This window comes from Hemiscyllium ocellatum, chromosome 3 (assembly GCF_020745735.1).
Source record: "Hemiscyllium ocellatum isolate sHemOce1 chromosome 3, sHemOce1.pat.X.cur, whole genome shotgun sequence".
NCBI classification, from domain to species: domain Eukaryota; kingdom Metazoa; phylum Chordata; class Chondrichthyes; order Orectolobiformes; family Hemiscylliidae; genus Hemiscyllium; species Hemiscyllium ocellatum.
The window spans coordinates 76,369,169-76,387,043 of record NC_083403.1 but is presented as its reverse complement, the minus strand read 5'-3'; the positions used below and the strand labels follow the sequence as shown (position 1 = coordinate 76,387,043).

General features: G+C 40.2%; 1 protein-coding gene across 2 annotated transcripts in view; it reads left to right on the top strand.

The window, feature by feature from the left end:
* ptprk (protein tyrosine phosphatase receptor type K) overlaps nucleotides 1-17,875 on the top strand; it is a 610,797-nt gene that overhangs the window by 522,950 nt on the left and 69,972 nt on the right. For both annotated transcript variants that reach the window (XM_060851099.1, XM_060851091.1), the window contains one exon: nucleotides 5,933-6,117. In XM_060851099.1, the coding sequence (XP_060707082.1) occupies nucleotides 5,933-6,117 (185 nt within the window). The remainder of the gene's footprint in view (nucleotides 1-5,932; nucleotides 6,118-17,875) is intronic.

Below are 17,875 nucleotides of genomic sequence, written 5' to 3'. Positions count from 1 at the left end.
TGTCACTCTTTACTCTTAAATATTTCCCTCAACTGCTGAGGTCACAAGCATTTCCTTTCCGCATATCCATCAGACATGATTCTCTCAGTCTCTTCCCGAGTCACATGCAGGTTAATTCACTGAAATTCCACTGCCTTGGCCTACTTTGAGACTGCTGAACTGCATATCTGCCGGTAGAGGTCTTCTGAACTGAGTCTGCTTCTGACCACTCCATCAGTGTCTTAAAAGCTCAACTTAGGAAACACTTCAGCTATCTCACCACCTAACGTATCTCGTCATTTTGCTTGAGTCACATAATTTTGACCCACTGGTTAAAAAATACTTTCTGATCATTAAAAATAAAGTCATCTTCATAGAACTGAAATGAAAATCCATTTACTTCTATTTTAGAACCCAAGTGTCCAAATAATATATTATAAATCTCAATCACAGTTGTATTATATGTTCTTTCCATCATTAATAAGAATGTATAAAATGAGAATGAGTCTTCTATCATTCTTGTTTGCAATTAAAACTGCATTTAATGATTGAGGAATGCATTAGTCTGTCTTGTGTTTTGAAAGGGATCCATTTGATTTGCATTTGCCTGTTTTTACTAACAAGTTCTACTAATGTTTTGTCTCATGATTAGATGATATGGTGGTTGCATTAAATATCTAGCTTAATTATAGGAGTATTGGACAATGACACTTGCTTGCTATATCTCACTATTCAGACACTATGGTTGTTTCTGTAATTGCAGAAAATTAAATTGTAATTAATGGTGCTTCATGTAGATGAGAATCTCGCAGCTTCATATTATCGAACAGGATATTTATTGTGGTTTAATCTGGTTTAATCACGTTTAAATGATTACGTGATATTACAAATCAATTACTCAACAAGACAACAATTAAAGATAACAATGTAATTAATTTATTAGCATAAATATTAAAACAAAAATGTGGAATCCTTGAAATTAAAGTGAGTTTTCTCACTTCTGTCACTTTCTTCAAGCAGTTCAAACAAAACCTGAAACAGAAAGTTGGTTATGTTACTGCAGCCATAATAATTCTTTGGCTAATCTGTCTGGCAGTGCATACCTGTCTAGTTTCTAAATCATCCAGGTAATTGACAATCTGTCTGAATCCCATTAAAAGTCAGCATTTATGTTTGTGCTACTGCTTTTTAATAGAATCAGCATATTAGCAATGAGCATTTCTTAATGCGATCAATGGATGCAAGCAGCTGAGAGCCTGGTCTTTTTTTATTAGCTAACATGAATATCTAAGATAATTGACCTGTGGGTTTTCTTCATACTAAATTTCAGCAATTTGAAGTAATATAATGCTTATATCTTAAAAATATAACTGATGCCTATCTGTATGCTTCATGCGATATGTTTTCCTACAGTGCCTAATGATCCGCTTGTTCCGACTGCTGTGTTAGGTGAGGACTGAACCCTATATCCTCAACTGATGCATGACTTAGTTTGTTTTGCATGTTTAATAGCTATGTAAGCGTGTGGCTGTATGAATGTTTAATGGAGTATAGAAGGAAATCTGCTGTTTTTCAGTAGGATATAATGGGTTGATAATGGAGAAAGTAAAAGGAGAAAAAGTAACAGCAGACAAAAAGAAAGCAATACTTGTGCCTGTTATAAATATTGATCAGGCAGTAGATTTTAGAAGCACCTATGGGTACTTTAGGAATTCAACCAGAGTTGTCTTTTTTTAAAGGCATAAACTTGTTTTAAAATCAAGTTTCGACAAACTTTTAATTTACTCTTGAACATTTTCTTCTCTTACAGCAAACCTCTGGGTGATCTTATCCCAATTTTTAAAATTTACTTTTAGTACCCTTTCCAAACAACTATAATGTTTCTGAGTACTATTTCTTGACTTTGTACAAGCTCATGTAGTGTAAATCCTGCTCTGAACATTTACAAAGCTTTGTCTCAATCAGATTGTTTGCTCTAAAGATCTCCAATGCCTTACTGGATATTTTCTGACTTGCTCGAGTTGAAAGTACATATCTTGGTAGAATTGACATTTCATGTATATTCGCAATTAAGTTTGATATACTGAGATAAACCTTAAGGTGAAGGATAACTCCCACTGAATATTAACAATCTCAATTTAATGCATTCCAACTCTTAATGCCATCGTTCTTCCCTCTTTGTGCAATAACTGAGATCATCCAAGAAATTTCAGTTGACCAGAATCTTGCTTTAAGATTTGATGGGTTAGAAAGAATTCTAATTGAAATTGAGCCTGTTTTTGTACAGTTTCTTGCTATCTGTCAAATTTTAGCCTGTGCATAAACTAAAGGAAGTTGCCTTTGCAAAGCCAGCTCCTATTTCATTTTCAAGAAAATAAATGAGCACCGTTAAAATGAAACAAAGAACCATGGATGCTGGAAATCTGAAACAAAAGCAGAAATTGCCGGATACACTCATCAGCTCTGGCAGCATCTGTGAAGAGCAAACAAAGTTAAGATTTCAAGTCCAATGACTCTTCATCAGAGTGAAGAGATTTTGATCACATTCCTGACTTATGCCTTTTACTGTCTACGCGGAGTCAAGAGTTGAATTACCCATTTGGGAATCGCCAGCTTCTTACCAGCTCTTGCCACCTCAGTATTCATGTAGCTGCTTTGGTTCAGTAGCAAGATATATTATGCTATATTCTATGACCCATATCAACCAGTGTGAAATAGTTTCAATCCAATGTTGCTGTAAATTGGTTGGCAAGAAGAATGAGAGGATGCTGTGATTTTGAGGTTCCCTCACAGAGGAACAAACTTTTTTTTTCTCAGCCAATGCTGAACAAACCGATTCTGGAATTGATTTACTGCCAGTGCCCCTGCCTTCAGCCAATTAGCCTCTGGCTTCAAATCCCTTTCTCATTCTGCCAAGGAAATGCAGGTCCTCCTCCACTTTCACTCCTTACTTCCGACATCTGGAGGAAGAACACTTCAACTTCCGCCTCGGGACCCTCTGACCTCAAAGCATCAATGGGAATTTCACCAGTTTCCTCATTTCCCCTCCCCCCACCTTATCCCAGTTCCAACCTTCCAACTCGGCACCACTCTCATAACCTGTCTTACCTGTCCATCTTCCTTCCCACCTGCCTGCTCCACCATCCTCTCCTATCACCTTTACCCCAACCTTCATCTACCCATCGCACTCTCAACCCATCCCCTCTGGCCCCACTCCCCAGCCTCATTCCCGATGAAGGGCTTTTGCTCAAAACGTCAATTCTCCTGCTCCTTGGATGCTGCCTGACCTGCTGTGGTTTTCCAGCACCACACACTCAACTCTTAATCTCCAAAATCTGCAGTCCTGAATTTCATCCGATTAACCTCTGGCACTGATGACCCCAGCCTTTTGGGAGGCTGCCTGTTCGCATGCTGCATGGCTTGCTATGTTCTTCCAGCCTCCTGCCTGTCTACTTTGGATTCTAGCATCAACAGTTCCCTCCTGCTAACAGACAGCTTCAGGGGCCCTTATTTATTTAAGTACCTTCCTTGGCCTGAGACAGGCAGCCACTACAGTTGCAATCACACCACTGGTCAAATGACCCAGCAGCAAGATTCCATCGGAAAGCCATTCCAACTTAGTTTCATGGTATTTTATCTACTCGCTCAGAACAGCTCCACCTACAATACACCTGGGGACTGGGTGATCAGTCTGCCCATCAATAATATTCCACTGTATGAAATCATGAAGACAAGCTTTCAAAGCTCCCTTAAAGTAAATAAATTAAGAAAAGTAGGCAGTACATTTGCCACTGAATATCTGGACTCACTAGACATGTAGAAATTTCTCTTTATTAACATGAGTAATCTGGTGAGCCCCTGCAGATCTATAAACATGTTAATTTTACAAATGCACAATTCCATTAATACTGAAAAATAAATATATTTAAGCACATGGATGTGATGTGCTTCTAAATCATTTTTACTGACCTATTTTTTCCAGGTTAATGAGGAGAATTGTGGAGTCTTTTTCTCCTTGTAAGAGAAGTTAATTTCCTGATATTATTTTTCACTCCAAAAGTCTCAAATTCCAGAAGGGATCAGTTTACTTTTTCTGTAGCTGGACATTAGTAATTTTAAGGTGTGCTCCAAAATAGATGATGATAATTTGTTTGTGTAGCAATAATGGCAAAAAAGATCAAAGCAACCTTGTGATTGATCATATTATAATGTGCGTGGTCTTGTTAGGCCTAATGACTTCCTGCATCGATGTGCTTTTGACTGTATTACACTTATTCAGCCCTCTGTTGAATCGAACAGCAAAATAATTTGTGCAGTTAATCCTGACTTGAATAATGGCTTGGAAAATTATTATTTTATCTGTCAAACTATCTTAAGATTTTATCTTAATGTTTTGCAAATGTTTTGCAGTTCCATTTAATGTGCGTTGTTGTGTGAGGTGCACAAGCTGTGTCTATGTTGAGCATGGCAAAAATTGTTACTTGGTTTTATTTGTGTGGCTCTGCTTTGACCTTTCTAGTGTTGTCATTTTGTGGTTGCATATTGCACATTTTCTGTTGGTTACACACAATGCAGAAAGTAAAATTAGGATTATATTTGAACAGTAAATGCAAAAGGAAATGGGATACAACTGAATTCAGGGCAAGGTCTTAATCATATTAGAAGATTTTTTAAAAACAAAAATGCTTGACTTGTCATAGTCTAAATTCCCCTCACTGTATATTTTGATGCATTTAAGCTTTTTCAAAATATATGTATTTAAATGTTAATCGTGTCTTTTCTCCTTGCTGCTCAATTCCACCAAGTACCCATTGCTGGTGAGTGTTTTGATTTGCAGTTATAGTTTACGCAGGGTATATATTGTGATATAGGCAAATGCATGTTTGTCAATGAGTTCTGTTTTCAAAGGTGGGATTGTCAACCCATGGTGATGGCATGTGCAAGCACAGTATCTGAAGAAAACTGTTTGGAAAATCATTTTGGCCGATATTCAGATAGACATATTAGGAAAGAAAATCTTGAATTCACAGCATTAGTTTGTTGGAAATGTTCTATAATTTTTGTGTTTAATGATTATGTTGAACCACAATTTCTTTTAACAGAAATAGAAATGAATTGAATGAAACATGTCAATAGTGAAAATACACATTTCCACATTCAATCCTCGTTCATTTGCCAAAAGCGTACATGAATTCTAACTTCTAGTATGTTGAAAAAAGTTTTGTGAATGTTAATATGTCAGTAAAGCCAATATAATAGAACTCATTGAGGCATTTCGTTCATCTGGGCATTGACCTCTTCCAACTAGGAGTCTATGGTATCACCTGATTGCCTCCTCATGGTATCAGCACCTCTGCAAATATATGGTTCTGAGTAAGGGTTGTTTGAGCTTGTTAGCTGTCACCAATCCGTTGTCTCGAGCCAATCTATTGATCAGTTGTAGAGGATGTAATACAGCAGAGTCTTCACAGAAGAGACACTGTTTTTAGTTCGCAAGATGGTTTATTACATGGTAGCAATACATACAATGATATTTCTAGTCAGGTATAATTACTACGATTCTTGGGAGCTTGACAGAATACATCTGCTCCCGACAAAGGTGAGTGTAGAGTTCATCTCTCCACAGACTATCTGTGACATTAGCAAATTGGGTGGAGCTGAATGTGACATGCAAGTTAATTCCTTCAGAACTTTACATTATAAAATAAGGTTAGGAAGTTGGGTTTTGGATAAATTGACTTACAACGTTACAACTGTCAAATTTTGCACATGAAGGAGTCAAGTGAATTAAGACTTAAAATGTTTCCATCTGAAACTAACTTGTATTTCAGAAAGGTTTTTTCCTTTGTGTCACACAACAAATGAGCATGTTTCAAATTGCACAATTCACCTAAAGTATTGGATCTTGTATATAGAGAAGTTGTGTATTTAAAAATTATCCTTGTTTCCATAGATGAAAACCACACTGTCTCAGCGGAATCGAGCAGGTTATTAGATGTTCCCCGTTATCACTGTGAACCCACAGAGTCTCCATACCAAACTGGCCAGCTCCATCCAGCTATTCGTGTTGCAGACTTGCTACAGCATATTAACTTGATGAAAACATCAGAGGGCTATGGTTTCAAGGAGGAATATGAGGTAAGAAAATTAGAAAATAATCATAAATGCCTGCATTTTGAGATGATGTGCAACTTGAAACTGAGATTCTCCTATGAAACAGGCACTAGCAAGGTCAGAACCCAGTATGTAACGATACCTAACTCCAAAATTACTGTTTATTCACATTGAAAACTAAACTATCCAATTTTAATTTCACAATACTGAAACATCTGTTAATGATTTGGGGTTTGGCTTGATATCTTTTCAAGTTCCGTGGAGTTAACTAAACTTGTAAGTAATCTGAAGACCTTAATATTCTAGAAGTTGAAATACATTGCCTGTAACTTGCTTCTTCCGAACAAAAAAGCTGACATGCAACAATCGCTTGTTGTGGTCTATATAAGATCGGTCTTTTCAGGTTTTAGTTTTCAGTTTTCTGGAGGTGAACTAGATTCCCAGTTAAAAATCACACAACACCAGGTTATAGTCCAACAGGTTTAATTGGAAGCACACTAGCTTTTGGAGCGATGCTCCTTCATCAGGTGATAGTGGAGGGCTCGATTGTAACACAGAATTTATAGCAAAAGTTTACAGTGTGATGTAACTGAAATTATACATTGAAAAATTGATTGTTTGTACAAATTCACCACTCAAAATATGTGTGCATGTGGGTCTTTGTCTGTGTGTGTCTGTCTGTCTGTCTGTCTGTCTGGGGTGGGGGTTGTGAGTGTGAGAAAGTGTGTGTGTGTGTAGTGGGTGCAGAATGTCATAAATCTGTGAGGGGGTGCATGTGGGAGTGTGTGTGTGTCTATAAGGGTGTGTGTGGGTGTCAGTGTGTACCTGTGTCCATGTGTATGTGAGAGTGTATGTCTGTGTAGGAATATCTGTGTGTGTGTGTGTGTGTGTGTGTGTGTGTAGTGCAATGGTGATCACCTGTAATGTGTCATGAACCCAAGGTCCCAGTTGAGGCCCTCCCTATGGGTACTGAACTTAGCTATCAGCCTCTGCTCAGCCACTTTCCTCTGAGAAAAGTTGCCGAGCAGAGGCTGATAGCTAAGTTTGGTACCCATAGGGAGGGCCTCAACTGGGACCTTGGGTTCATGACACATTACAGGTGATCACCATTGCACTACACATACACCCTCACATACACACGGACACAGGCGCACACAGACACCCACACTCACACATGCACCCCCTCACAGACTTAAGACACTGCACCCACTGCACATGCCCCCGCGCGCGCACGCACACACACTTTCTCACACTCACAACCCCCACCCCAGACAGACAGACAGACACACACACAGACAAAGACCCACATGCACACATATTTTGTGTGGTGAATTTGTACCTGCAGAGTTACGTTGCACTTTGCTCAAAAACTGCATACATTCATGTAGAATCATTCTAAACAACAGGTCATAGACAGAGAACACAGGGGGCTAACACCTTCAACATATTGTCTAGCTATCACCATTGTTAACAGCTAATCCGAGAATGCAACTTTAAAAAAGGGGTTTTATGATTTACATATGAAAGAAATGAAACTATCACTGTATTCTGACAGATGAAAGGCTTAACAGACAATCAATTTTTCAATGTATAATTTCAGTTACATCACACTGCAAATTTTTGCTAGAAATTTTGTTTACGATCGAGCCCTCCACAATCACCTGATGAAGGAGCATCACTCCGAAAGCTAGTGTGCTTCCAATTAAACCTGTTGGACTATAACCTGGTGTTGTGTGATTTTTAACTTTGTACACCCCTGATAGCTCAGACCTATGGATTTCATCAGATTCAACTAGTTTACTTTATTAACACCTACCTCCATGTACTGAGAAGCAAACATTAAAAATAGAGACATGAGTGTTCAGTCCTTCAAGTCTGGTCCGCATATCAGTCAAACCACAAGTAAGGTCCGAGCCAAATTGGAATTTGTATCCTGAAGAACCATTTCTGTGATTCCTCACCCTCCCTCTGTGTCCATAAGCTGTGAATATTTAAGGAGATGGAGTGTAATTAGGAGGGGAGGATAAGCAGCTTAACAATATCAGATGCTCTGGTGGCGTGAGGTTGACCATCTTCTTGTCAGGCTTTTACTGTTGCACCTGACTGCAGATGCATACTGGAAATCAAGTCCTGCTACTCCCAGAGTTGTCAAAAAATGAAAGACTTTGTAAAATATGTAAAATCCCCCAATTTACATGTCCTTTAGACCCAAATTAACGGATTGAAAGGGTTCAGAAAAGATTCGTCAGGATGTTGTCAGGGTTGGAGGGTTTGAGCTGTTGGGAGAGACTGCATAGGCTGTGGCGATTTTCTCTGGAGCATCGGGGGCTGAGGGATTACCTTATAGAAGTTTACAAAATCATGAGGGGATATGGATAGGGTAAATAGACAAAGGCTTTTCTTTGGGATAGGGGAGTCCAAAACTAGAGGGTGTGGGTTTGAGGTTAGAGGGGAAAGATTTAAAAGAGACCTACAGGGCAACATTTTTGCACAGAGGGTGGTGCATGTATGGATTGAGCTGCCAGAGGAGGTGGTGGAGGCTGGTACCATTACAACATTTAAAAAGCATCTGGATGGGTATATGAATAGGAAGGGTTTAGAGGGATATGGGCGAAATGCTGGCAAATGGAACTAGATTAATTTAGGATATCTGGTCAGCATGGACAAGTTGGACCAAAAAGTCTGTTTCTATGCTGTACGTCTCCAAAGCATGATCCCATTCCACACTTTACAATAACTCTTTACTACAAGTAAATACAGATAAATTATGAACTGCTAATATGTGCTACTAATGAAAGCTCTAATCTCCTTGCAAAAGCCCCTCTTTACACCTCTGCGGGCTGACACAGACAGGGAAAACAAGTGGGTGTTACAGGCAGAGCATAGACCACAAATTGGTTCCTGATCACAAGATTTGCTGAGATGATTCTTGTGCTGATCTGAATGCTGCTTTTTTTTATTATCCTGCTTCTCCATATACGGATACTTGTTTGCAAGAGTCACAGGGTGACTATTTCCAACCTGTGAAGGCTTTTTGATTAATTCATTAAAAGTAATAGCTGATAACAACTCAAAGGGGAGGAATTAACTCACTATATTCAGGCATGAGGTGGTCTTTTACTACATAGCTCCCTCTGCTCCAGAGGTCCAATGGTCTCTGCAAATATATTCCGACACAAAGCTGTTCAGCTACCTGAGAGCCTGTCACCCTGTTGGAAAATAGGAGGCCTTTGTCATCAATAATTGGTCACTAATCAACAGACCAATGAGCTACTTATTACCAGCCAAAGCTCCATAATCAATGCTACAGAAAACACTAGGCCATCCTGTCAGCCTGACCCCATTATGGTAAATGTCTTCTTTGGTTCTTATTGGATATTGGACTGTCCTGTGAAGGGAGATTGGTTTGACTGGGCCTTCATTTAGACGAATGACAGAGGATCTGGTCAAAACAAAAAATTCCAACAGGGCTGGACAGCCTATCTGCATGGATGATGTTCCTCCCTGACTGGGGAGCTGAGAGCCAGGGATCACGGCCTCAGAATATGGGATAGGCCATTTAGAACTCCAATAAGACCATTCGAAATAAATACAGGAGTTGGCCATTCAGCTCCTCCTGTCTGCTCTGCCATTTATTATGCTCTTGGCTGATCTGAGATCAGGGACAATTCTTCACCGAAATGGTACTGAACATATGGAATTCTCTTACCACAGAAGGCTTTGGAGGCCAAGTCACTGAGTATATTCAAGAAAGAGATTGATACTTTTTTAGAAGCATCGAGAGGTATGGCGAGGAAAAAAGGAGTATGGAGTTGAGGTAAAGAATCAGCCATGAAGATGTTGAATGGTGGAGCAGGTTCGAAGGACTGATGGGCCTTTTCACCCTAGTTTTAATGTTTGCCTCAGAAAATTGGGTTCCCTGTCCTTGAGCATTTTTTTATAGAACCATAGAATGGTTCCAGCACAGAAGGTGGTTATTTGGCCCATTATGTCTATGCTGGTTCTCAGCAACAGCAATGTATCTAGTCAACTGATGCCACACTCCTATTTTATTTTACAGACCACTGCAAATATTTCTCCTTCAGATATTAGTCAAAGTTTCTCTCAAAAGTTGCTATTGAATCTGCCTAGGCCACACTCTTGGGCAGTGTATTCAGACACAAAATGCTTGCTTTATGAAAAATGTTATTTTGTAAACAAACTAATGTCGTGTGGTTCTTGACCTTTCACACATGGAAATAGTTTCTCCTCATCTACTCTGTATAGATTCTTCATGAACTTGAATTTTTCCATCAAATGCCCAATCAACTTCCACTTGTCCAGGAAGAGTAGTCCCATGTTGCCCCACATCAAAGAGGCAGAAGGTTTCCTGGACACTTTGCTTCAGAGGGGTAGTCACACCACTTAAACTTGGAGACAGGAGGTTGTGACTTCAGGTGACGCAGATTATAGAAATTCAAAGGATTACATTTGAGATGTCTTGGCCCTTGCCAATAGTTGTCCAACGGCTACAACATCTTTTCAAACTGTCTGTTCGAGGGTGGCAACAACAGGGAGGATAAGCACACTGATCGTAGCACTATGGTACCAGAAGCCATACAATTAGGGGGAGGAAATAGGAATGTTGTAGCAGTAGCAGATGGTATAAATAGGGAGATATATGCTGTACTGTGTGGCCATGAGCATGAGTCCCAAAGGCTGCATTGTCTGCCTGGTGCTATGGTTAAGGACCTCTCCTCAAGGTTGGAAAGGAATATGGAGAGCAAGGGGAGGGTTCCAGTTGTCTTATTGACTTGAAATCAGCGACATTGATACAACTAAAAAAGGAAGCTCTGCTGAAAGAATTGGAGCAGTTTGGAGCTAAAGTGAAAAGCAGAATCTTCAAAGTAATAGCTCCGGAAATAAGCCAGAGATTATGGGCATACTGACATAGAGTAAATCAAGCCTGAGTTAAATGCGTGGCTCAGAGTTTGGTGTGGGTAGAAAGGGTTTCAGTTCATGGGGCAGTGACACTGAAGTCAAAGGGAGCCATTATGTGGAATTTTGGAATTCTGCCCCATGCATCAAGTTTAGATCTGTAATCTATAAGAGGAAGAACAAGAGTCTTAACACAGTCACCTTGAGGACGCAGTTATAATGTTCCTTCAGTCAGATAAACAACTGTCTACCACTACATTGTTTCCTGCCACTCAGTTAATTTTATGTCAATGTTGCTACTTTCCACCTCAATCCAATGTTTTGGGACTGTTGCTTTCTCTTTCGAACAATAGCAATTGTATGCAAACTTTCAAAGAATGAAAAGGTCAGGGTGACGAGGTGAAGACTTAAAATAAAGTAGGGAGGAGGGCAAATCATTCTCTTAATCATCCACTCACGAGGTCCACTCTCTACCCTGGGTTTCTGTTTCTCCCCATATCTCCATTTTGTCACTGTGCTCCATCTCCTAAATGTCCACTTCCAGTATTTCACTATTTAACTTCTTCCCTGAATTCTCATCCCAGTTTGCATTCCTCCCTGATTCACCCATTCCCCAATCTCCATATCTCCTTTGAGCCTCAGTTTTTTGTGCAAACATTCATTTCCAGGAATAAAGCCCTTTCTCCACCATGATGAAAACTGGGTAAAGTGACTTATTGCACAAAAGCCATTAAAAGGTTGATGCCCTGAAGGCTCTCCTTAGTTTGTAGCTTGAGAATTTAATTTCAATATGCAATTGTATACTACAGAAGAATTGGACTGTGAGTAAATGTCCATTTTTGTATGCCATAGCTTGTTTTTCCATGGTTACTGTGTAGATTTCATGGTATATCATAAAATGCCTACAGCACGAAAGGAGACTACTTGACTCGCTGTGCCTGTGCTCTCCAAAGCAGCAGTTTCCCTACTGCCACTTATGGACTTCTTGCTGGAGCCCTGCTTAGTCTCCATTTTTGGATAATAATGCAATGATTCAGTTGACTCTGCCTTCACCGCATTCTCAAGCAGTGCTTTCCAAATCCCAACCACACATTGCATGTAAAATATTTTCTTAAAGTCGATGGAAATTAAGTTCAGGCAAAGTGTGCAAAAGGTGCACTGTTGTCCAAATTAGCATTGCTTCTATATCTACTGGACCTCCTGCCTTAGTTGAAAACTGAAGGGTATCGTGATGAGAAATATTTTCCAGTTACTCAAATAAGTAAATGAATAGGTATGGAGTCCTGCTGAAAAATATTTTGTCAGCGCTTCATATTGCATTCACAAGAGTACTGATGTAGAAAGGAAACAGATTTTATACAGCATGAGAAGAGAGTGCTGCTTGTTTGACAAATAGACTTGCCTGATGGAGGTGGTGCTGTAGGGATTGCACCAGTCAGATAATTACTGATATTTAACTGTTATGTTTAAATTTAAGCCAGACAGATTGACTCTGATTGAGCAAGACATGGCTGTAAGAATGAACCAGAGATTGATGGTCCCCTGCTTTGTTGAGTTGAAACAAGCTCAATGTGTGTACATTATTTTTTTTGTTTGCCACATACAGCCCTGTGTGGTAATATATGCAGATTCCTGTTGCAAGTCTCTGAGACACAACAATATATGCGTGGACGAAGATACAGCACAGACACTTAGAGCTCTACAAAACTTGATTAGTTTATTAAGTACTTAAACAAATAACACACACTTTTAACTACTCGGGATACCTCAATCACTATCTTTCACTACCCTGGTTTCTGTACCTAAACACAAACATTATTACCTGGGAGAGTTGGTAGCTGGCCAGACTGAAACTCTGCTTGATGTTTTCACCACACCTCCTGACATAGGGTACCTTCTTAGAATGTGAATCTTCAAAGTGCTGCTGAACAAAGAGATTTCTTCAGGCTTTTCATACACAAGTCTCTGTACCAAGTATATGCCTTCTTTGAACTTATCCATGCATGTGAGCAATCCTAAATGTTTTGTCCAAATGCATGCCTTATTTGGTAGAGACAGCAGTTGAAAATGTTTTGCTGGAAAAGCGCAGCAGGTCAGACAGCATCCAAGGAGCAGGAGAATCGATGTTTCAGGCATGAGCTGTCATGCCCGAAACGTCGATTCTTCTGCTCCTTGGATGCTGCCTGACCTGCTGTGCTTTTCCAGCAACACATTTTCAGCTCTGATCTCCAGCATCTGCAGTCCTCACTTTCTCTTCGAGACAGCAGTTACTGATTTCCTGCAGTTTTAACTCTGAAGAGACCTGACTGACTCAGTGTACTTCAATTTACATAATAGCCCATGATCATGCCTTTTATCAGTTCCTGTTATCTTCAACCTTATCCAACATTCCATACCAAGTTCCTACTGCATAGCAGCAGCATACAACAGTTAGCTTCCCTATTGCTCGCACTTTTGAGATGTTATACCCTTCCAGGGAAATTGAGATAGATTGGGTAAATTGCAATACTGAAAGTGATGGCCTTCAGCCTGTTCATGAGTTTGCACCATTTGCACTGAGCAATGTTCTAATCAGGATATCTTTTTCTCTCAGGATGGCTTTGGTGTATCCTGGTTCAGCATCAATGTTACATAATGAATTAAATGGAGCAGGCCCTGTTTATGAGGTTGCCAATAAGGACAGTCCAGTAGCATGTTGAAGTGTAGCAATCCCCACATGTACATTCACCAGTGAAGTTACGTTTCTGGTAGACAGTAGAGATTTATCAACTGTCATGGCAAGGAAAAGGAACATATTTGACTGCTCCATTTCAACATGAATTTGAGTGCAGGATGGATCGAAAGAAGTGGAAGGAAATTTGAACTTTCTCCTCATAGTTGAAAGAATAATAGAACAAAATTCACTCTCCTAAAATGTTTACTGTCGCAAAATACAAGCACTATTGACCAAATACTGTTTTGAACACTTTATATTCTATCTGCCAAATTTTTACCTGTTCAGTTAATGTGTCCATATCCCTCTGCAGACTCTGTTATCCTAACAAGCCTTCTCATGTATTTTTGTGTCATCCACGAACTTGGCTACAATACATTCACCTTCCTCATACAGATCATGAATATACATAGTAAATAATTATGGCCCAACTTTGATCCCAGTGGCTATCCACTAGTTAGAGGCTACATTCCTGAAAATATCCCCTTCTGCCAACTCTCTGCCTTCTATTAGTTAGGTAAACCTTGATCCATGCTAATATACTACCACCAATATCAAAGACTCTTATCTTATTGAGTAGCCTAATCTGTGGTGTCTTGTCAAATGTCTCTAATTATTTTACATATACTGTTATTCCCCCCAACTCTATTACATTTGTTCCCTAATATATCCTTTATAATAGACTGTAACATTTTCCTAACAACAGATGTGAAGCTAACTGTTACCAATACCTACCTGTTTTTTGATCCCCTCCCTTTTTTAAAATAAAGATGTTACATCAGGAGTTATAGAATTACAGAGATGTACAGCATAGAAACAGACACTTTGGTCCAACCTGTCCATGCCGACCAGATATCCCAACCCAATCTAGTCCCACCTGCCAGCAACCGTCCCATATCCCTCCAAACCCTTCATATTCATAAATCCATCCAGATGCTTTTTAAATGTTGCAATTGTACCAGCCTCCTCCACTTCCTCTGACAGTTCATTCCATACACGTACCACCCGCTATGTGAAAAAGTTGCTCCTGTTACATGTTTCCCTTCTCACCCTAAACCTTTGCCCTCTAATTCTGGACACTCCCACCCCATGGAAAAGACCTTGTCTATTTACCATATCTATACCCTTTATGATTTTATAAAATTCTATAAGGTTACCCCTCAGCCTTTGACATTCCAGGGAAAACAGCCCTAGTCTGTTCAGCCTGTTTCTTTGGCTCAAGTCCTCCAACTCTGACAACATTCCACTAGAAAGGAGACCAGAATTGCATACGATATTCCAAAAGTGGCCTAACCAACCTCCTATACAGCCGCAACATGACTTCACAACTCTTATACTCAATACACTAGCCAATAAAAAAAAAAGCATTCCAAATGCCGCCTTCGCTATGCTATCTACCTGTGACTCTACTTTCAAGGAGCTATGAACCTGCACTCCAAGGTCTCTTTGTTCAGCAACACTCGCTAGGAACCTACCATGAAGTGTATAAGTCCTGCTAAGAATTGAGTTGTGCTATCATTTGGGACTACACCAGAATCTGAAGGTTCCTCGATGATTCATATCAAATGTATCCATCGTCTATGTAGTTACTTCCTCTTAACATCCTCTGATGTATTCCATCAATCCAGGGGTCTTAGCTATCTTTTGCCTCATTTGTTTTCCTAGTTCTTTTGTCATAGTTATTGTATTTGTTTCCTTCCTTCATTTTGTTCCACATAGTATATTGTTTTGGGAAGCTATCTGAAATAATCTGACTATCCCAATCTACATGAAGTTTAAAGTCACCTATGATAGATAAACTGTCTTTGTTAAATGTCCTCACTATCTTCTTATCTATCCTCTGTACCACAGTGTAGCTAGTTTTAGGGTACCTACATACTACTATTTTTTAAATTCTTATCTTCATCCATGTGGATTCTATGTCTTCCAATTCAAGGTCATTTCTTAATATTGTACCTATTCCATTCCATATCGACAATGCTACCCCACCATCCTTTGTTCCTGCCTATCCTTTCAAAAATTCACATCCTCCTGAATATTTAGTTCATCGTTTTGATCTCCTTTCAACCATGCCTCAGTGATGACCATAATATCATACCTGTTCATTTGTATTTGTGTCATTTATTCATCTATTTTGTACCAAATTCAATGTACATTCATGTATTGAAGTATCAGGATATTTTTTCCTTATGCATACTCTGTCTCTTTCTGTCCCACTCTGGATATCGTTATCCAAATAGCCACCCTGTAATGCTGCCATATCTCTGGCTTTGTAAGCCTATCTTTCACTTCTCTCAAAACCTCCCCCACCCCTAATTTGTTTCAAGCTGTCTCTACAGCCTTGGTTATTTGATTTGCTAAGATACTGGGCCAGCACCATTTAAGGGAAGCCCATCCCACCAGAATAGGTGCCTTCTCGCCCCATAAAATGAAACCGTCTCCACTCTCACCAATCTTCGAGCCGTGCATTTAACTCCTTGACTTTATTCACTCCATGATGGGTTGTCCACAGCTCAAGTAGTAAGGAGATATTATTTTGGAGATTCTGCTGTCTAATTTAGCTCCTAACCATTCAAAGTCTTTCAGCAAAATTTCCTTTTGAGTCCTACCAATTGGTCCCAATGTGAATGATTGGACCCCTCCCTCTCTCTCCAAGTTTTTCTCCAGGCTTGAGATACCCTTAGCCCACACCTTCAGGACTCCCACTCATGGCCACAGAGAACAGTGTTTGTCCCTCTAACGCTACAGTCCTCTGCCACAGCTACATCCCTGCTTTCTTCTTCCACTTAAATGACTCCCTGTACCAAGATGATATGGTCAGTTTGTTCATCCTCCGTGCAGTCCCCGCATTTATAGAGTCATAGAGTTGTATAGCATGGAAACAGACCCTTCGGTCCAACCCATCCATGCCGACCAGATATCCCAACCCAATCTAGTCCCACCTGCCAGCACCCGGCCCATATGCCTCCAAACCCTTCCTATTCATATACCCATCCAAATGCCTCTTAAATGTTGCAATTATACCAGCTTCCACCACATCCTCTGGCAGCTCTTTTTCCATACACGTACCACCCTCTGCGTGAAAAAGTTGCCCCTTAGGTCTCTTTTATATCTTTCCCCTCTCACCCTAAACCTATGCCCTCTAGTTCTGGATTCCCAGGCCTCAGGGAAAAGACTTTGCCTATTTATCCTATCTGTGCCTCTCATAATTTTGTGGACCTTGAAAAGGTCACCCCTCAAACTCTGATGCTCCAGGGAAAACAGCCCCTGCCGCTCCAGGGAAAACAGCCCCTGCCTGTTCAGCCTCTCCTGTAGCTCAGGTCCTCCCAACCCTGGCAGCATCCTTGTAAACTTTTCTGAACCCTTTCAAGTTTCACAACATCTTTCTGATAGGAAGAAGACCAGAATTGCTCGCAATATTCCATCAGTGGCCTGTACAGCCGCGACATGACCTCCCAACTCCTGTACTCACTACTCTGACCAATAAAGCAAAGCATACCAAACGCCTTCTTCACTATCCTATCTACCTGCAACTCCACTTTCAAGGAGTTATGAACCTGCACTCCAAGGTCTCTTTGTTCAGCAACGCTCCCTAGGACCTTACCATTAAATGGATAAGTCCTGCTCAGATTTGCTTTTCCAAAATACAGCACCTCGATTTTATCTGAATTAAACTCCATCTGCCACTTCTCAGCCCATTGGCCCATCTGGTCCAGATCCTGTCGTAATCTGAGGTAACCCTCTTCGCCGTCCGCTACACCTCCAATTTTGGTGTCACCAGCAAACTTACTAGCTGTAACTCTTATGCTCGCATCCAAATCAATTATGTAAATGACAAAAAGTAGAGGGCCCAGCACCAATCCTTGTGGCACTCCACTGGTCACAGGCCTCCAGTCTGAAAAACAACCCTCCACCACTACTATCTGTCTCCTACCTTTGAGCCAGTTCTGTATTCAAATGGCTAGTTCTCCCTGTATTCCATGAGATCTAACCTTGCTAATCAGTCTCCCATGGGGAACCATATGGATCACATCTACTGTTCTGCCCTCATCAATCTTCCTTGTTACTTCTTCAAATAAACTCCATCAAGTTTGTGAGACATGATTTCCCACGTACAAAGCCGTGTTGACTATCCCGAATCAGTCCTTACCT